At 43.7% G+C, this 22,458-nt stretch overlaps 1 protein-coding gene across 3 annotated transcripts in view; it reads left to right on the plus strand.

Annotated features, from left to right (window-relative positions):
- Nucleotides 1-22,458, plus strand: part of LOC109719043 — a 57,922-nt gene that overhangs the window by 17,377 nt on the left and 18,087 nt on the right. For all 3 annotated transcript variants that reach the window (XM_020245537.1, XM_020245538.1, XM_020245539.1), the window contains exon 3: nt 6,737-6,774. In XM_020245537.1, coding sequence (XP_020101126.1) covers nt 6,737-6,774 — 38 coding nt within the window. The remainder of the gene's footprint in view (nt 1-6,736; nt 6,775-22,458) is intronic.

The raw sequence follows: 22,458 nt of genomic DNA on the forward strand, positions 1-22,458 counted from the left end.
ATCGGTGGAGTCGGCGGCCGAACCCACTGTGAACTATATTTATATAGTTCTCACCCCATCTTGTTGCAGGGCCGAGTGCGAGCGTTCCGGGAGAGGATCGCGGTAAGGGCGTAGCGCCCTAGCTAGCTAATTGTGGCTTTCCTTTTGTACTAGAGTACCCTCGTGTACATAGGTGACATGGTTGTATTTTGGAGAGTACATTGTACCTAGATGCATGTGAGTGGAATATGTATTCATTTTGGTGATGATGAAAATGTAAATGTAATCAAAGATGTAAAAGTGGAATGTGATGTAATAGCTAGATGTATCTCTCTTTATGCACTTGTATGTATACTTGTGTTACTTGCTCTTATTGTATTGCACTCTTTGTGCTTCTCTCCTAGTTGGATCATGTATGTATTGAATTATCCCTGGGCAAATTCTTTGTACATGATCCTGTGCTGAGCCTTGGGCGGAAAGGGGAGGTGCAGTCCGTTCGGCATCTGTTCGACGCGCCCGAACCGGACCAAATTGGTAGCGGTCTCGGGGCGTGACACTCCCGGAGTGTCTAGCCTGAGTTCTCCATTTGCTCGCTATCTCAAGCGCCAAATGGTGAGCTCACATCCGGCTCTTAATGTACAGGCCATACGAATCATGGGACTATTCGTATGTGGTCTCATTAATGACCTCATCTTGGTGCCAACCAAGGCGGCTTCCATTAATGCCTCAATTTTCGCTCGCTCTCTACAGCGCCGAAAAGAATGATTGCTTGCGTGAGAGGGCCAATCAGCCTGCGACATACTATCAATCCGTTCTACAACAATATAGGAAATATATGCACGTGTGCTAATCTTACCAAATATCTTTGCCAAAGTAAAAAGTTGTAATTAAATAACCAAAAATATTACAAAAAAATGGCAAAAAATAATCAACCGTCTACACAATCAAATCCTACGAAGTCCAAGAGTTTTAACATGAGTCAAAAAGGATTCTCTAACAATAGGCTTAGTCAGAGGATCTGCAACCATGCGACTCGTAGAGATGTGTTCCAGGATTATTTCCTTCTGCGCCACTGTCTCACGAACAAAGTGATACTTTAAGTCGATGTGCTTTGTCTTGCCATATCTTCTAACTAATCGACATGCCACTCGTTCAAGTTTAGTGTTTCTACTACACTAGTCAATGCCACTCTACTAGGTTATGTCCAAGTTCATCACTTTTGCCACTATAGGATTCTTTGTCTCAAGACCCAATCCTCATGCTACCCTAGTCCATGTGTCCAACTCATAGTTACACTACTAAGAAGCATGCAAGGAATAGGAAATATACATCTACTAATCCTATAATGCATAATCAACATATGATGAATAAAAATTAACTTAGACATAAAAGAAAACCCGGATGCTTCGGGATGACACCCCCCACTTCTTGAGGGTATGGAGGCTCTAGAAATGCCCTCCAACGGACGTTACGATAAAGTCTCGGTCTTCTTGGTCCAAAATGATGCTCAATCGGCCTTATTTTGCCGATAGCTCTTGACCCACTTGACGAATGCTAAATCCGACTTCGCCCCCGCGTTTAGGCACCTAGCAATTAGGTTCCCAAGGCCTCAAATGAGATCAATCTCATACTTTACCAAAAACCCCATTTTGGAGCCCTAGGGTTAGCACCAAGCTAAACCCATCTCAAAACCCTAGATTTTAGCTCCAATCCCACAATTCATGGTGCTAGGGACCCATTTGATCCCATCCTAAGAGCTAAAACCCAAGAACCCTAAGTTCTACAAGCTAGGGTTAGAAGCTTATCTCTAGGTTAGCTCCAAAGAGAAGAAAGGAGGAGGGAGAGGTCCAAAGCTTCTTTTAGCTTGATCTCCTTCTTCTTCTCCTTCCTTTTCTTCTGTTTCTTCCTTCTCTTTTCTTCTTTTTCTTCTTCCTTCTCTTTTCTTTCTAGAGAGAGAGAGGGGGAGAAAGAGAGTGAGAGAGAGAGGAATGAGGGGCTGAGGGAGAGAGAGAGGGACCCTGTCACGCCCCAATCCCCGCCAATTTGGTCGGGTTCGGGTCACGTCAACAGACGCCGAACGGACAGAGCCTCCCTTGTCCGCCCAAGGCTCTAACAACATGTATAAATAAGCAATCAACAAGAAATTTGCATATATAATATAAGGCTTGCACGAGAGCAAGCAACAACGGAAGCGAAAGCTCTAAGCTAAATATACAACATACATGATATTTGATTAAATTTAAACCAAATACAAGTAATTAAAACTATTACATTCCATTCATCCATCATATTTTTTTACATTTAGTCATCCACCGAGTACATGATTGTGTACAACTTTACATCTCTAAATCAACAAAAGGAGTTGATACATGTATACCAAAAGGTAAATGACTACAAAATGTATAAAGTCCTGGTGGCCGCTACCTACGGCGCTAAACCCTTGCCTCGGTCCTCCGCCGCCCCGCTCGTGCTAGGACCTGTAGGGTGAGTGGTGTGAGAACTACAACGAAGTTCCCAGTGGGTTCGGCATCCGACCTCGCCGACTTACCCACTAGGTCTATCCAGGCATAAGTATTTCAAGAAAAGAAAAGTAACCAGTACTAATGCATCTAATACTATGCCTGCCAAGGAAAATGTCAGTGGATATATATAATCAACAATATACAGTATGCATGCATGCATGTTCTTTATCTTTACTTTAACTTTCTGTACCTAATCTTATCGGTTAACTTTGTTAACCCCAATAGCTCACCATTCCATCTCCCGTCTACCGGGGAAGGCTTAAAGCACAACCACCCGAGGGATCGTCGGCGTGGTACTTCCCCGTTGGTGTCTACACTTCGAAGTACACCGCTTAAGAGGGAGCGGCCTCCCTCAAGCCTAAGTCCAAGTGAGCCTCGATCAAATCCTCAAGCTGAGGATACATAGCCACTAGTCATGATGCCACTTTTATGATAGGTTTTCTATCTAATTGTTCATGTCACATTCTAGTCATTTTTGTCAATGCCAATCTTGTCTTTATAGTTAATGTCACCTTTGTTCACTATAGTCAAGTCCAAGTCCCACATTCACACATTTCTCGGGTTCAATCATACATGTCCATTTCGACTCTGGTTCAATCACTATGTTCATCTACATTAGAAGCATAATATTGAAATTCTAACCTCTAGTCACATGTAAGATTACCTTACTATGCATGAATGGTTATATAATAATATGCTCAACAAAAGTGAAACAGACATAGAAGGGAATCCAACGATTCCGGTGTGCACCCCCCACCTCTAATGGTCGTGTGGGTGTAGAATATGAAGACTCCCGAACGTTACGAACGCCGGCTCCGCATCCTATAACCAAATTAGTGCCATATTAGGCCCATTGTATATAAACCATACTCTAACATTTTCGTAATGTCAAACGGAGTTGTCCCACGCATTTAGGACACTCCCAATTAGGTTTCTACGAGGTCAATTTGTCCCCGAAAAATCCTAGGGCAAAAGCCCCAATTCCCAAGCCCTAACAATGCCATTTAGGGTTTCCCCTTGGATTGATCTCAACCCTAAGCAAATAATAGCTTTAAATAATCTAAGAAGCATCCTACTAAGGTTTCTAAACCTTTGGAATCAACCCTAGGGCTTCTAACCCAACTTTCAAGGGTTCACCATGAGAGCACCTTGAGCTTTCATGGGTACCTTGTTGTTCAAGGCTCAAATGAGCTTCTAAAACCTCTAAGGAGCACAAAGCTCCAAATCCTTAGGTTAAAACCCAAACCCTAGAGAAAATCTTGCAAGAACTTACCTCTAGCCCAAGCTTACCAAGATTCTTCTTGTTGGAGAGCTCCTAGATCCACCAAAGCCCCCAAATCCACCTTCTCCTTGCTTCTTCTTCTTCTTCTCCAAGCTCTAGTGCAAGAGTTCTAGAGAGAGAAAGAGAGAAAATGAGAGAGGGGGAGAGAAATGGCTGTGGGAGTGAAGGGGATGGCTATATAAAGTGTTGCGACAATTGCGCTTAAGCCCCTCCACTTGTTTCACAGTGCACTGCCCAGACTGGGCAATTTTTACAGTCGGGGACCGGTCTCCCCGACCAGGGACCGGTTCCCAAACGTGGGTTTTCCAGGACTTAGCCGATTTTCGGGCTTTTTCAGCTGCTGTGCGACGAGGGACCGGTCTTTCCCTCAGGGACCGGTCTCCTGAGGACCGGTCTCACTGCCAGGGACCGGATGCCTCAAGATTCCTGGCAGGCTACGCGTACGGGGACCGGTCTCTCCTTCAGGGACCGGTCCTCGAGAGCACAAAATCTGGGGCTTAGCCAGATTTTGAAATCTCACTCTCTCGGGTCCCTTTGTACCATATATAGGCTCCAATGCACTTAGGGCCTATACTCGTTCCACTCCGCGTTCCACTCGTTTCGACGGAACTCGCACGATTTACGAGGGACGTGGTACGTTACTGACCCATAAGACCTCTATTGTAACAATATCCCAATAAGTCCCTCAACTTTCATTTCTGTGCACTGCCCGTTACTAGGCATTTTTCTCCCAGAGGGACCGGTCTCCTCGACTTGGGACCGATCCCCGAGAGCTTCAGCTCGGGTCACGCGTTCGGGTACCGGTTTCTCCGAGAGAGACCAGTCCTCGGGAGACCGGTTCCTTCTTGAGAGACCGGTTCCCGAGAGCAGGATTTTCGAGACTTAGCCAAATTTTGGCTTTTCTCGCTGGGATCACGTTCGGGGACCGGTCTCTCCTTACCAGGGACCGGTTGCCTCAAGCAACCCCGCAGCACCAGCCGATGGGACCGGTCCCTCCCTGCCAGGGACCGGTCCCCGGGAGCAATTTTGCTCCAGTGTAGATTTTGCACTCTTTGCTCTCGTGGACTCGTTTCCAATGCACTTTTGGTGATTTTAACATCTTTGGCTTTTCCAAAGCTCACCAACACGACCCTTTGTCGATTTTGCATGAAGTCTAACTCTCGCATTTCGAGAATTTACTTCCTCACAGAAGCGCTTGGCACACGACTCGATTTTAGCACCGCGTTTCATCCTCAGACAGATGGGCAGTCGGAAAGAACCATTCAGATTCTGGAGGATATGTTGTGAGCGTGTGCCATTGACTAAGGGGCAGTTGGGCAAATCACCTACCGATGACACCCAGAACAGTCACCCTTTTTTGAGCATCTATAGGGGCAGTTGGGCAAATCTGCTCTCGGTTTCTGCAGTGTACCGGTGACACCCAGAATAGTAATCGGTTAACAATGCTCCAGACTTGAGTTTTGCGTTGTTTCGACTCTAATTCGTGCCGAGCAATGCTAAAAAATTTCTAACTCACTTGGAACTCAACTTTAATCCTTCCAATATTGTTGGAATGTCAAATGGACTTTGTCCAAACATCTCTCTCGCATACTTTGATCAATTTGACTAAAGTTCGATATAGTCTACCGAAGTTCGGTATATTACAACATGGGCGTCGATCTCTGGCCGGCAAGAGACCGAATCCTAGGTTTCTGCCAAATCCAACGACGATACACCACCCAAAGCCTAGAAAAACACCGAAAAGGGTATCAGGGGCAGTACGCATTTTGTGGTTTAGCCCGAGGAGCATTGACGGTTCAAATGGCAGCTATACCATCCCACAATGGAAGGTTGGCAATAGCCCGCAAAAACAAAGGACTGCGTTTCAGGCCACAATGGAAGGTTCCCCTGAGTGCCATGTTGGTTCAGGCACCTGCAACAAAGATTTATTACAACTATGGTGAGCACTGGTTAGAGTAGGTGTTGAGGAGTATCGTGCTCACCAATTTATACAAGGAGTTATGCCTTTCTCTGTGAGATCTGCTAACCAAGGGCTTTTTCTTATATAAACCCTTACAAAATTTATAATTTGCCAAATAATCCTATCAAAATTTTATTTAGCGAAATAACCTTATTTCATCCAACTCAATGCCAGAGTGGAAGATCAATTAGGAAACGGTGAACCATTCACTGTCTTTACTGAAATTTAAAAGATGGTGAATCATTTACTGTCTTTTTTTTTAGAAAAAAAGGCGGTAAATGATTCACCCTTTTTTTCTATTTCCTATATAGAATCCTAACAACCACACAAAAATTCCAACAAATCATGTACAACAATCTTAGCAACTAAAAAGTCCTAACAACCTATCTATACAATCCTAACAATCAAACAGAAATTCAAATAATTTGCATAAAATCCTAACAACCTCACAAAAATCCTCACAATGCATGCAAAGAAATCTATAAACAACGATAATAATATGAAAACGGAGAATGATTCACCGCTTTCTAGAGATGGTGAATGATTCACTACCTTTCTCATTTCTGTCCAACATTTCACTAAGTTGGCAAAGAAGAGAGTTAGTTGGCCAATAAAATTTTGGAAGGTTCATTTGACCAATTAGAAATTTTTTAAGAGCTATTTTAGAAAAAAGTCTGCTAACCAATCCAAAACACAATGTAAAACAAAAGATCACAAAATATATTCTAAGATGCTAAAATTGTGAGTCATCTATGAAGTTCTTCAGTGTTATGATGCTTAACTGCCCACCTTTTTTGGTGGTTTCTTGTTCCTTGTGTTGGTGAAATTGATTGGGTTGGATGAAAATTTTCAATTTATATGGTATATGTAAAGAATTTAAATTCTGTGCTTTTATGTATATCGTCAGTCCTGTTGGTGCTATTACGCTTTTATTCCTTCATTTATGCTATTTAATGCATGATTTGTGCTAATCATGTACTTGTTAACTGACAGCTTCTGTATAGAAACATGCAAGAGGTGGCGGCTGAAAGGTATGTTTATTGCTCTTTCTGGACTGATACTTGTACCTAATATTACTTTCATTTTAAGGAAAAAAAACTCCAATAACAATTAATTAACGTAAATCATTTCTATCTATCAGCAATTCTAAAATGTGTCACACCCCTGTGCGGAAGCCCAATTGGGTGCGCAATAGATCCGTTGCACGGACAGAGTGTTTTTTGTACATACAAGCCGTCGGGATTGCAAGCAACCTATTACAACTACAATTTGCATAACAAAAAGATATTAATACATAACGCTCACAAATTCCCATAGTACTCTTTCTCTCTTTCTTTTTTTCTTTTATTTGTTTTAATAAGAAGCCTAACAAAACTTTTAATATCGTTATATTTACAAAGAGTTTGTTGAATACACACATCCCAAATGACATTCTACCAGCTTACGTTTCCTTACATCATTTTTCACTTCTAAAACGGTATTAGCAAAATTTGGGGTTAATTAACTTCTAACTATATTGCTGTCGTCTTACCCCCCACATAGTGTGCTCACTGCCACCCCATGCGTCACCTATGTAAGAAAAACATAAAAAGGGTGAGAACGATATACAACAGTTTCTAGTAGTTACTAGTACTGAGAGAAGCAATCTGTACTCACCAGGTCCAATAGTAGGTATAATAGAAGTAAATGAAAGCTGTATATTGAGAACAACTAAAATAGGCTGTATATCTTGACGAATAACAATAATACATGGACTACTATGCCTCTACCAAGCAATACAATTTTAGATGTTTCAAAAATAAGGAACTATAATTTCACAATTTATGCATCAATTATTATACCATGTCAAACATTTGAAGCATCATACTCAGGTTTATGGTTTTTGTCCAAGAACAACGTGCATTTATCTTGGGTGAAGCACTTAGGGTTGTGAGTTCTGGCTAAAGAACAAAAGCCCCTCTACCCTGAAGTACTTAGGGTTGTGAACCCTGTCTAAGAACAACGGCTCTAGTTGCAAGCTTTGATCATATGCACATGTTTAAGGTTTACTAATCCACAAGTTTTATTCCAATAGCTTCTCGAATAGGGCAACAAATGCGTAATAAAAGAGCTACCAACAACTTCAGCACAACAAAATGCAATATTTTACTATCAACAAGTATGCTTCTTTTAGGTAACAAGAACAACATGTGTTAGCAATAATTAAAAAACAAAGATCACAACAAACAATATAAGCATGCTTTTAGCCATAATGGATCTTGAAATGTAGAGCCAAGTATAAGCATCATAATAAAGGGGTAGAACATGGATTATGCACAAAAGAAAGCCATTGGACATAGTGAGAGATCAAACCACTATTAGTGGCAGCTTCCCCACCTTAATTTAGGACTTCCGTTACTCAAAAGCTAATCTCCTCTCAACTTGAGATCTTAGTGTTCTTTTTTGTTGAAAACCATGTTGAATTACATATCAAATGATTAGAAATGTTTCTTAGCTTATGAGTACTAGTTCTAGCCCTGTCATCAAAAAGCTAGTTTATTTAAGTCTCAAATTAAACTGGGAGTTCAATTGCAGCCTAAAACTTGGAGTCCATTTAATCTCAATTTTTTATAGCATAATCTAGACATCCATATATGCTAGTCCGCCAAATTTCATTACTTCATTCAAGTATAAAGAAAAAAAAAGGAACTAGGAGTTCAATTTTCATGCCCCGAGCTTGCAACAGAAGAATCACTGGACACGCGCATAGACTTGCCGAACGGATAGTTTCCCCTGTCTGTCGGAGGCGTCATAACCTGTATATATATCACGTTCCAAACAGGAATAATACACCAGGATTGCATAAGGATAATATGTGACATGAAATAAAACTATCTATTACATAATTTCCATTTCCTTTATTGCTTACATTGTTTCCCAAATGCAACCCAAAATATTGCTTTACATTTTCATTTTCTTTTTCTTTATATTTCCAAAAAGTACTATTAGCGGGTACACCGAAATAGAAAGGACCTCTATTTATTGTGCTACGCCTTTTCCTCGCTCTGCCCGTCTATCGTGTCTCTCGTGCATAGGCTTGAAAAATATTGGGGGTGAGAACTATAAACATAGTTGTCAGTGGATATGTCACGCCCCAATCCCCGCCAATTTGGTCGGGTTCGGGTCACGTCAACAGACGCCGAACGGACAGAGCCTCTCCTGTTCGCCCAAGGCTCAAAAACATGTATAATAAAGCAATCAAACAATGAGATTAGCGTTTATACAAGGCTTGCACGAGGGCAAGCAACAATGGAAGCGAAAGCTCTAAGCTAATACATTCAACCATACATAATACTTGATTATATTTGAACCAAATAAAAGTAAACTGAACTATCATATTTCTTTACTTTCATTCATAACTCTTTACATTTAGCCATTCATCAAATTACATAATTGTTATCAACTTTACAACTTTCTAAATCAACAAAAGAAGTTGATAAATGTAAACCAAGAGGGAAAATGACTACAAAATGTGAAAAAGTCTCGGTGGCCGTTATCTACGGCGCTAAACCATTGCCTCGGTCCTCTGCCACCCCGCTCGTGCTAGGACCTGTAGGGTTAGTGGTGTGAGAACTACAACGAAGTTCTCAGTGGGTTCGGCATCCCACCTCGCCGACTTACCCACTAGGTCTATCCAGGCATAAGTATGACAAGGAAGAAAAGTAAGCAGTACTAATGCATCTAATACTATGCCTGCAAAAGAATGTCAGTGGATATAGGTAATCAACAATATATAGTATGCATGCATGTATGTTCTTTATCATTACTTTATCTTTCTGTACCCAATCTTACCGATTAACTTTGTTAACCCCAATAGCTCACCATTCCATCTCCCGTCTACCGGGGGAGGCTTTAAGCACAACCACCCTAGGGATCGTTGACGGGGTACTTCCCCGTTGGTGTCTACACTTCGAAGTACACCGCTTGAGGAGGAGCGACCTCCCTCAAGCCTAAGTCCACGTGAGCCTCGATCCAATTCTCAAGTTGAGGATACATAGCCACTAGTCACAATGCCGATGCTATGATAGGATTCTACCTTTTGTTCATGTCATATTCTATATTGTTCTTGTCTCAATACCATTGTTGTTAAACCTTGTGTAACAATTTCATTCTCATGGCCAATCATGTCTCTATTGTCGTTGTCACCTTTGTTTACTACAATCAAGGTCCAAGTCTTGCATTCATACATCTTCTAGGGTTCTACATACATGTCCGTTATAGCTCTTGTTCAATCACTATGTTCAACTACGTTAGAAGCACAATATGGAAACTCTAGCCACCAATCACATGTAAATATCCCTGCTATGCATAATGACTCTATATACAAGTATGCTCAACAAAGGTGAAAATAGACATAGAGGGGAATTCGATGATTCCGGCGTGCACCCCCCACCTTGAGTGGTAGTAGATGAAGAATATGGAGACTCCCGAACGTTACGAATGCCGAATCAGCGTCCTATAGTCAAAATAGTGCCAAATTAGGCCCCTTTATACATGAATTACTCTTAAACATTTTCGTTACGTTAAACCGAGTTGTCCCACGCGTCAAGGGCACCCCCAATTAGGTTTCTACGAGGTCAATTTGTCCCTGAAAAATCCTAGGGCGAAAGCCCCAAATTTGAGCCCTAACAATGCCCTAATGAGATTTCTCCTAGATTGATCTCATTCCTAAGCAAAAGATAGCTTAGAATCACCTAAGAAGCATTCTACTAAGGTTTCTAGGCTCTTGGAACCATTCCTAGGGCATCTACCATGAGCCCTAGTGATTCACCGTGAGAGCTCTACAAGAAAACCATGGATTTCATGGTTTCTTAACTCTACAAGGTTTCTAAAGCTTGAAACAACCTCAAAACTCCAAATCTTAGGGTTAAAATCCAAACCCTAGAGTTCTACATGCTAGAAACTTACCTTGGCCCAAGTTCTAGCAAGCTCCTCCTTGTTGGAGAGCTCCTAGATCCACCAAATCCTCCAAAATCCTCTTCTCCTTGCTTCTTCTTCTTCTTCTCCTTGCTCTAGGGCAAGAGTTCTAGAGAGAGAGAGAGAAATGAAGTGGGAGAGTTTGGGAGAGATGGCTGTGAAGGTGAGAAGGGATGGCCATATATCATGTTGCAACATTTGCAACTAAGCCCCCCCAACTTCCACTATTTGTATCAGCCTTTACTGGGCAATTTTCGCAGTCGGGGACCGGTCTCCCAGACCAGGGACCGGTTCCCGAACGTCTGATTTCCAGGACTTAGCCGATTTTCGGGTTTTCTGGCTGGCTGCGCAGCGAGGGACCGGTCTCTCCTTCAGGGAGGAACCGGTCTCACTGCCAGGGACCGGTTGCCTCAAGGTTCCTGGCAGGCTACGCGTACGGGGACCGGTCTCTCTTTCAGGGACCGGTCTCTCCTTTAGGGACCGGTCCCCGAGAGCACAAAATCTGGGACTTAGCATGATAGTAACCCTTTACTAAATGATGCATGCATTCATTACTTGTGATTATGGGTATAGTAGCATATTTTCCTATTATGTCATTTACTGCTTTGGATATCTATCTATCTATCTAGTTGTTACTTTTGCCCACTTGGACCTAGTGGGGAGATTAGCGGAGTCGGCGGCCGAACCTACTGGGAACTATGGAAGATAGTTCTCATCCCACTTCATTACAGGGCTGAGTGCGGGCGCGCGGAGCGAGGATCGCGGCAAAGGCATAGCGCCCGAGCAGTAGATAGTCAGCTTTCCTTTTATGCATTAGAGTACCATTTTGTATCTAGATGCTTTATATTTTGGGAGAGCCACATATGTATTTGAGAAATGATTATGTATTCATTTTGAGAAAAATGTAAATGTAAAAAGAATGCAAATGTGATGTAATAGTTAGTAAACTCTCTTTATTTCACTCGTGTATGCTTGTGGATTCTTGCACTTTTATTGTTGGCACTGGTTGTGCCCGTTGATTGTGAATGTATTGAATTTAATATCCTGGGTAAATTCTTGTGCACAATCTCGTTGTTGAGCCTTGGGCGGACAGGGGAGGTGCTGTCCGTTCGGCGTCTGTTCGACGCGCCCGAGCCATACCAAATTGGTAGCGGGCGCGGGGCGTGACATGCACGGCCTTATAAATCCCCGGCCGAAGTCCTCGCAAGAACCAGTCGGCCCAGTGCTGATCATTTCGGACAACTTCCGGGACACAATCTATGATGTGGGAGAACTCTTGTTCGTAGTCCGCCATCGAGCGATCCCCCTGCCTCAACTTGCAAAACTTCTCTTGTAGCTTCCGCTTTACTGTGTCGGGAAAATAATTTGCGAACATCGCCCTCTTAAACTCCTCCCAGAGCATAGGCGGAAGGTCAGAAGGCCGATCCCGCTTCACCCGCTTCCACCACACCTTCGCCGCCTTCTCTAGACAACGAGTGGCGAGGTGCACTTTATCCTTCTCCCAGGTGTATAAGTCCTCGAAGAGCGTCTCCATCGAGTCAAACCATGACTCCACCATCGACGGCTCCACTTTTTCCCCTTCAAAGATAGGTGGGTTGAATTTCTTGAACTTAATGAGAGCCGCCAATACACGCTCTCGCCCCACCTCCTCGGCTGTCGCATCGGGTGTTGTCGAACCCAAAGCCGCCAGAGGAATACTTGCCGACGGGGGACGTGCCGCCACCGGAACCGCCGCTATGCCCTTACTCTAAGCCCCTTCAGGCGCGGGCGCCGAGGGTGCGGGCGGATCACGGCCTTCGGTGGCCGTCGCGGCCGCCGCCGCCACTTGCCGCTCAATAAGCTCCTAGAGCCGCTCGAATCGGCTTTCTTGGTGCTGCACCACACCGGCTAGTGCAGTCACTTGTGCCCGTAACTCCTGCACCTCACTACACCCAGCTTGCTCGGGCATCTCAGGAGGCGGTGCCGGAACGGATCTACGCATGTAGCGTCTTGGGGATATTAGCTCCTGAAACGCAACAACTTGGTTAGCCACCTTAACCCAACAGCCTTGTCGTAACTACGATACAAAACGACTCAACAATGAAATCGGGCGGAAGTACACTAGTGTACTCATTCCAGACTCTTAGCGTCATGTCGTCGGCCACCAACATAACCACGTCAAGTCAAGAACTCATATCACTTGAATCCGTCTCTAGCCAACACAAGAAACACTCTTCAACTTCGACCCAATTGATCAACTTCCGCCACCCGTATAGGTTCGTGTTTCACTCACGCACTTATAGCCTTAAGGTTTCCATCCTAGGGTCTCGTAGGTCAGTCCTAGACTCTCTCTTTACTTGCTCTTAGCTATGCTCTGATACTATTTTTCTGTGGCGCCCCAAGACCGCTACCAATTTGGTCCGATTCGGGCGCGTCGAACAGTCGCCGAACGGACAACACCTCCTCTGTCCGGCCAAGGCTCAACAACAAGATCAAGTACAATCAACCGCCCAGGAAATGCTTAATATACATACCTGATCTAGCAAGGAGCGCCACAAGCGCTAAACAAGAAAGAGCAAGGCACAAGTATACATACAAGTGAACGAAAGAGAGAATTCTATCTATTATATCACATTCAACCATTTAAATCATTTGATTACATTTAAATCTCCCTAAACATACATGTGAAGTTCTACATGATCATCCACAGCTCTCCAAAAGCATCTCACCACCTATACATCATCTAACACTCATGTACATAGGGTGTCACTAATGCAAAAGGAAAGCCACTACAACTAGGGCGCTATGCCCTTACCGCGATCCTCGCCAGGAGCGCTCGAACTCGGCCGTGCAACAAAGTGGGGTGAGAACTATATAAATATAGTTCCCAGTAGGTTCGGCCGGCGACTCCGCCGATCTTCCCACTAGGTCTAAGCAGGCATAAGCAGATAGATAGATAGGTATGAAATACGACGACATAGTAAGGAAATCAACAAGTATACTACTATGCCTCAATCAACAGTAATGAATGCATGAACTACATAGTACAAACGTAAACTATCATGCTACTATGTCGAAGAAACAATGCCACTCATTTGTTTACCCAATCACTTGGCTAACCCAAAGGTTTGCCCTTGACTCACATCTCAAGTCTCTTCAAGTGGGAAGCTACCCAGCATTTACCCCACCCGAGACCGTCTGCAGGACAACGACTTTGCCCCTCGTGTGACCGCCTCCGGAGTGCACTAATAGGTGGAGCGACTACCGCTAAAGTAACAGACTATGTGAGTATGATCCAATCCTCGTCAACTGAGGATACCCTATCAACTAGGATCAATAAACCACTCGGGAATCATCTATCCCTAAGTTCAATGCCGTAGTGTCTCAACTACACTAGGTTCTCATGCAATATCTCACAACTAGGGAATCCACCTATCCTCAAGTTCATAAGTGTTTTCTCTACACTAAGTTATCATGCCACTCGTCATGTTATTTACACTATTACATGCCACTCGTTATGTCTCTACATAACCATCAAGTTCATCTCTCATCTCGGCACTAGGATTTCAACATCAAGACCCAATCCCTACCTATCCACTATATCATGTATTCACCTCATACTATGATATCACCTAGGAAAGCATAAGGAATGGAAATGCAATACAATCCTACAATGCATACATATAAGAGATGCAAAATCAATAGTGTACTAAGACATAAAGGGAAACCCGGTTGCTTCGGGATGACACCCCCCACCTTCTAGCGATGCCGCAACTCTAAGAACCCGATTCGGCGAACCTGCAACGTCGTCTCAACCTCCCAGGCAGAAACGAAGCTTCGACCGTCCCTTTTTGCCGATATCTCAACACCGACACGACGGATTGTCGAACCGTCTTCGCCAACGTGTTTAAACACCTATCAATTAGGTTTAGACACGATCGATTTAGATCAACACCCATCATCTAGCAAAAACCCTATTTAGGAGCCCTAGATTTGTGACTATTGCAAAACACCATATCAAAACCCTAGATTCATGCAATTAGCAACTCACTAGCATCATAGGGTTCCAACAAAACCATTTCTAGAGCATATAGAACTAACCCTAGAAATCTACCATGGAAGCTCTTTGAGCTCACCTCAATAAGCTAGCTCCTAGCTTGAAAAGATGATGAAGACGGCGATAATCCTCCTCCAAGATTGAAGAGCTCACCTCAATAAGCTAGCTCCTAGCTTGAAAAGATGATGAAGACGGCAATAATCCTCCTCCAAGCCTCAATCTCCACCACTCCCTCTCCCTATTCCACCTTGAAGAGTGAGAGAGAGTGAGAGCTCTAGAGAGAGAGAGAGCTATTAGGTTTTAGGCTTAGGTTAGAGGAAATGAGAGAGTGAGAGGGAGGAGTAGCTCCCAAGCCATCCTTATGATGCATATATGCCAAAAACCCCCTCAACTTTCCAAGTTATGCACAGCCCATCTTTTGGCATTTTCGGGTACGGGGACCGGTCTGTCCCTAGAGGAATCGGTCCCCGAGAGCAAGTTCACAGGCTGAGCTTCAGCTCAGCCCTCTCACGCGTATGGGGACCGGTCCCCTCCTCCTGAGGGACCGGACCCCGAGAGCAATTTTTGTATGTGGCACCTCTCTGCCACTTTCAACACCTACGGGAACCGGTCCCTCCCGCCAGGGACCGGTCCCCGAGAGCATAAAATCTACATTTGTGCAGATTTGCACTAGCTTGCTCTCTGAGGCCCTTTTCAATGTAGTTTATGCATTTTCGACGCTTCGGCCTCTCCGAAGCTTGCCCAACCGACAATCTGTCGATTCTAATCGAACTTCAACTCTCAGATTTCAAGAATTCTCTTCCTTACAGCTTCAATCCGCCTAATCTTGGTCATTGTCGTGTATTTGGATTTGGAACTTTACCAAATGGACGTTAAAACTGCATTTCTCAATAGAGAACTGGATGAAGAGATCTATATAGATCAGCCTCCCGGCTTCGCTATAGAGAGTGAGCATAAAGTTTGCAAACTCCGACAATCCATATATGGATTGAAGCAGTCATCCAGACAGTGGTGCATTCGATTTCATTGAGCTATAACTAAAGATGGGTTTATGATGATTGAATAACACTGCGTGTATGTTAAACGGTCCAAAGAAAATTTTCTAATCCTTTCCATATATGTTGTTGACATTCTATTAGCCAGGAATGATAAGGAGATAATTGTTGCCACTCAAACATGGCTGTCCTCCAATTTTGAGATAAGGATATGGGTGAAGCAAATTATGTGCTCGGAGTCAAGATCCTGCGAGATCGTTCAAAGAGACTTTTTGGTTTGTCTCAAGAGACTTAAGAAAAGTTTTAGAATGATTTCAAATATACAATTGCAAACCCATTGACACTTCTGTTGCTAAAGGTGAGAGCTTGAACTTTAAATAATACCCTAAAATTTTTGAAGAGAAAAATAAGATGAATCGAATTTCATATGCTAGTGCAGTCGGGAGCATGATGTATGCTATGATGTGTACTTGGCTTGATATATGCTAGGCCATAGGTCTGGCTAGTTGTTTTCAGTTCAATCCCGAATTGGACCACTGGAAGGTAGTTAAGATTAGCACACATACAGATATATTCTATATTATTGTAGAACTATAATATACTGAATCCCCGTTTGTTGTACCAAACTTTGGCCATATTGACGAAAGTGTGGTATAAGGGCGATTGGTGAAGTTCCCGTATTGCCTTGGAGGCTTTGGAATAGTTAGAAGTGAGTTTTGGGAGTGTTCGAGTGTTTTCGGCGCAAATCGGGCGCGGAAACAGACTCCGAGGTGTTAAGTCTATTGAAACTGCAGGTTTTGTGTTGAGTACCGGAACTAGGATAGAGTATCGGTACGCAACACAAGTGCAGAAAGATCAGCTCTTTGGTTTTGCAGAATTGGGCATGGAGTACCGGTACCTGGAGGCCGTGTATCGGTACTGGTGGCTGCGTACTAGAATCCAATTGATGATCCAAAAGTATAACGTTCGGGTTTTCAGGAACCAAGTTGCGGGTACCGATACTGGAGGGCTCGTGTACTGGTACGCCAGTTTTAGTATTGGTACTCAGCTCTGCGAAATGCAGAATCTGAGCTGCTACAATTATTGAAAGATGGAGGGCTTGTTTGCAATTGTAAGAACCTATAAATAGGCCCCAATGCATTCTTACTCTTTTGCATGAGTAACCTTTCTCATTTTCTCATTTCCTCTCAACTCTTCTCCCTCTCTCTCTAAATCTCTCCAACAAGAGTACATTGGAGGAAATTTAAGGTGATTTGGAGCTTTTGGGGGAGAAGGAGCTCTAGATCAAGTGGGAGGTTGAGGTGCAAAAGTGGTCAAGGTGAGTTTTTACGAAAATATGAGTTAGAGCTTGGGTTAACTCTCTTGTAAATGGTATTTTTGGAGTCCTTAAGAGATGTTAAACTAGATTAATCCGTGAATCCGCTAGAAAATTGCGTGTTTGTTGAAGGTGTAAACCCTAGGACCAAAATTAGTGTTTTGTGGGAAATGAGGTCTATAGTGAAATTGATCTCCTACTTTCCTAATTGAAGGATAATTCGACGCGTTGGGCAACTCGGATTAGAGTTCCTACAAGCGTACGACGTCCTATTGGGGAAATTGTCGATTCGCCTTCGTTAGTATTGGGTTGAGCTTAAATCGGTGACGATAAATCGTGGGACTTGGGTTCTTGCATCTTGGCATCGACTCGAGGTAGGTGGTGCTATCCGAAACTGTTGAATTTCTCTTTATGTCTAAGTCACCATATTGATTATGTATCTGCATATGTAGAGATCATGCATAGTAGGGTTATATGGTATTATGTTTTGAATTTCTTGCATGTTCCTAAAGTAAAGTTAATGACTTGAATTGAGAATTAAATATTGGACTCATGAGAACCCTATAGATGCATGAACCAAAATGTGAACCTAGACGATATAGTAAAACATGGCGGCATTTATGACTAAATGAGTTTATTAGCACTTTGTAGCATTGAATGTTAGGGGTTGGTACACCCCGAGTGTTATGACATTGGTTGGCATGGTATCCTCAAGGTTAGAGGATTGGATCATACTCACATATAGTCTGGTTAGCTGGAGGGTGGTCGCGCCATCTCAAGCGGTGAGCTTCGGAGTTGTCACATCTGGGCGGTAGCAGAATTCTCCCCAGCAGACGGTCCCAGCAGGTTGTAGCGGAATTCTTCCCGACTGAGGGATTTGGTTTGGTGAGTTGGCCTTAACCTATGGGTTAGCTGAGATGATTGGGTTATGGCATAGATATGACATGCATCATGAGCATAGTAGTTTTGTTGTTTACAATTTCATGTTACAGGCATAGTAAATGCATTAGGTTTCATGTTACAGGCATAGTAGAGGCATAGTAGATATGAATTATGTTTCCTTTCTTTACTACTTATTCTGATTAGACCTAGTGGGAAAGTCGCCGGGGTCAGCGACCGAACCCACTAGGAACTTATTTTAGTTCTATCCCCACTATTTTGCAGATCCCAGCGCTAGTGGAGCGGTCGAGGATCGCGGCAAGGGCATAGCGCCCTAGGTAGAGGACCTCCATGTCATAGTTCTACCCTATGTTGCTATTTTGTATATGATGAAAGAACTTGTAGAGGATATATTTTGAGAGATGAAAAATGTTGTAATGGCAATCGGAGAAAGTTATGTTTTGGCTAATGTAGTTAAAGTTTGGTTGTTTGCTTGTAATAGCTAGTTATTACTCTCACTCTTGTATATTTGCCCTCGTGCAAATTATATATATTGTTGTTTTTTCTATGCAAACTCTTTATACATGTTGTTTGTTCAGCCTTGGGCAGACAGGGGAGGCTCTGTCCGTTCGGCGGTCTGTGCGCGTGCCTGAACCAACCAAATAGGCGGTTTCGGGGCGTGACAAGAATGGATTGATAGTATGTCACTGGCTGATTGGCTCTCTCACATTGGCAATCATTCTTTTCGGTGCTATAGAGAGCAAGCGAAAATTAAGGTATTAATCGAAGCCTCCTTGGTTGGCACCAAGATGAGGTCATAAGCGAGACCGCATACAGATAGTCCCACGATTTGTATGGCCTGTACATTAAAAGCCGGATGTGAGCTCACCATTTGTCGTTTGAGATAGCAAGCAAATAGAGAACTCAGGCTAGACACTCCGGGAGTGACTAGCTAAGATCTGTAAGACATTGAGAAAGATATACGCTCATTGAGATTCTCTGTCATAGCATGTATTTCATACTATATGTGCTAGGCAACTAAATAAGGAAGATAAGTGAATGGATCCCTGCTGTCACGCCCCGAGACCGCTACCAATTTGGTCCGGCCCGGGCGCGTCGAACAGACGCCGAACGGACAGAGTCTCCCCTGACCGCCCAAGGCTAAACAACAGATCATGTATAAGAATTTACCCAGGAATCAATTCATAAATACACGATCGAGAAGCACCACCAGTGCTACAAACAAGAGCAAGATACAAGTATAGAAACATATACAAGTACATAAGAGAGAAGAGACTATCTATTACATTCATTTGATTTACTGGATTTAGATACATCTTTTACATTCTTCCAAAATATAAATACAAGCACTCAACCCTCACCCTATACAACATCTACTCTCAAATACAAAAGGGGCGACGGCTAATGCAAGAAGGGAGGCAGCTAATGCGACTAGAACGCCGGGCCCTTACCGCGATCCTCCTGCTCACCGGGGATGCCCGAACTGGAACCTGTGGTAAAATGGGGGTGAGAACTAACTTCCTTAGTTCCCAGTGGGTTCGGCCGCCGACTCCGCCGATCTCCCCACTAGGTCCAAGCGGGCATAAGTAGACAATCGATAGATAGGTAGATAGATAGGAAAAGCTGTAAACGACAGAAATGAAGCTACGCTACTATGCCCAATCATAATATATGAATGCATGTACAAGGAAATAGGTAAACAACTAACCCATTATCATGTCCAAAGGTAAAGCTATTCATTTGTTCATTTATCTCACTCACTTGTTCATTAATCTCATGGCTTACCCGAAGGCTCGCCTACAGCTCACTAGCCATCTCGACACGTAGGGAGAATCAACTCACACTACGGACCCGAGACCGTCTGGCGGGGCCATATAGGCAATCCCTGGCGTGACCAACATCCGGAGCGCACTACTTGTGTGGGGCTTCCATCACAAGATTTAACAGACCGTGAGCATGATCCAATCCTCTAAGCTCGAGGATACCCTGTCCCCTAGAGTCACAATCATCATATAGTCCGTAGGTTGCATATACACTACGACTAGAATACCAATCATCCATTTGTTCGCTATCGACTAGATGTCACTCGTTCATAGTTTACTATTAACTAGATGCCACTCGTTCATATTCATCATTTTCTCTACATTTTAGGATTCACAATCTCGACCCAATCCTTATCAATCCAATATATCAATTATCCAATGTACGCTACGATATCATCAAGGAAAACATAAGGAAAGGCAATGCATACTAATCCTATAATGCAATAATACAAGATGCAAGGTCGAAATATACTAAGACATAGGAGGGAGCCCGATTGCTTCGGGATGGACACCACCCACCTCTTGGCGATGCCGCGATAGTAGAAAACTCGACGTCGCGGTTCTTGCACGCCGCTTCGGCTCCTCGGGGCGAAGCGAGCTCTCAAACACCCGAATCGGCGATTTCTCCGCACTCGTTCGTCGGATCGGCAAACCGTCTTCGCCGACGCGTTCCGAGACCTAGCAATTAGGTTTACGACCTATTAAAATAGATCAAAACCCTAAATTTCCCAAAACCCCAATCCGTGCCCTAGAATGGCGACGAGAGGGAAATCCACGGTGCGAGCTTCGATTGCGAGCCCGAACCATCTACTTATCTCCTCTAGGTTCCATTTGAACCTATTCGAACCATCTCTAAACCATAAAACCCAAAACCCTAAAAACACCATTAAAGGGTTGGAGCTTACCTCTAACCTAAGCTCCAAGCTTGAGGGAGAGGGAGAGAAGAAGATGTCTTCTTCTTCTTCTTCTTCTTCTTCTCTTTCTCTTTCTTCTTCTTTCTTCCCTTCTTCTCCTTCCTCTTCTTCTTCTCCTTCTTCTCTTTCTTTTCTTTTCTTTCCTAGAGAGAGAGAGGGAAAGAGTGAGAGAGAGAGAGAGAGAGAGCGAGCAGCTGAGAGAGAGTGAGAGGGGTCCCCCACCTCTAATAAAGGCCATTTTGCATAAAAGCCCCTCAACTTTCACCCTTGTGCACTGCCCTCACTGGGCAGTTTTCGCGCGGAGGGACCGGTCTCCCCGACTTGGGACCGGTCCCCGAAGGCTGCCATTTCGAGCAGAGGGATTTTCGCGTTCGGGAACCGGTCCTTGCCTGAGAGACCGGTCCCCGGGAGACCGGTCCTTGTCCGAGAGACCGGTTCCCGAGAGCTGCATTCTCGGGACTTAGCCAAATTTGGCTAAGTCTCGCCAGGCCAACGTTCGGGAACCGGTCCCTGCCCATCAGGGACCGGTCTCATCAGAGACCTCCGCAACCCAGCCTGATGGAACCGGTCCCTCCCTGCCAGGGACCGGTCCCCGAGAGCATTTCTGCTCCAGTGCAGATTTTGCACTGGTGCTCCCGCGGACCCTTCTTTAATGTACTTTATGCATTATAAATACCTTCGGACTTTCCGAAGCCTACGCACTCGACAACTAGTCGGTTCTGGCCGAAGTCTAATCCTCGAGTTTCGAGAATTCACTTCCTTACACCTGCTTTCTCATTGTGTGAGTTGTTATGGACATCATTTTGAGGCGATGTCCCATTTATGTTAGATGCTCTTAATGACTTTTGGCTATGTCATTAGGTGAAAGAATTGATATTGCTATTTTGGCATGTTTCCTACGGCTATGAGTGATGCGGCTTTATGGGGCATTGCTGGGAAAGCAATCAGTTCTCAACTTATTGGCATGAGGGCTCAAGGAAGACTAGTTGAATTACATTGAGACACTTTGAATCATTATCGACAAGTTGTGTTGTTTCAACATAGCGAGACAATCATGAATATAGTGTCATAATGTGCACAATAGAGTTTAGCATGGCTCTTTGAGGGATTAGAGATGCTGAACCTAATGTAATCCAATGGTCTAGTGCATCACGAGTCTAATATTCTCTTTTGAGGGTTGGTGTCTCTATGCTGGCCCTATGCGGTTTCTAGTATAGAACTCCCAAAATGCAGGTTGACTTGGCGGTCGTATTGTTCATTTTCCTATATGAATGGAATCAACAGTGGTGAATGTTGAGGAAGTGGTTATGATGGTATCGATCCCGTCATGTGCAAGTAGGAGATGTTGGCATTCGGTTAAATCGAATCGGGTGCGCCCATGATTGGACTCGATTCGACGGTTACTATGTTGTCTAATTGGACTAGGATTAACCTCGCTTTTAAATTGGAAAGCTAATTAGAGATACATTCTAACCATATTAGGATAATAATAATAAACCGATTAGGGGTAATCTTTTGCTGCCCTATTAGAGTTTCATGATCCCTTATAAATATATGGGCTATCTCTCATAAGACATGACAATAAATAATACAAGAAAAAAAATAGAGACAAACTACTCACAAATTCGTGAGTAATTTGTGAGTCGTCTTATGAGAGAGAGAAACCACATCATCCATTAACCTATTGTTCTAGAGGGTCTTGAACGGTGGATTAGAGGTCGTGCTCGTTTGTAGTTCGATCTACCGCGGTTTCGGAGCATTAGAAGACCTTCGTGG

This window comes from Ananas comosus, linkage group 13, assembly GCF_001540865.1.
Source record: "Ananas comosus cultivar F153 linkage group 13, ASM154086v1, whole genome shotgun sequence".
In the NCBI taxonomy this organism is placed as follows: domain Eukaryota; kingdom Viridiplantae; phylum Streptophyta; class Magnoliopsida; order Poales; family Bromeliaceae; genus Ananas; species Ananas comosus.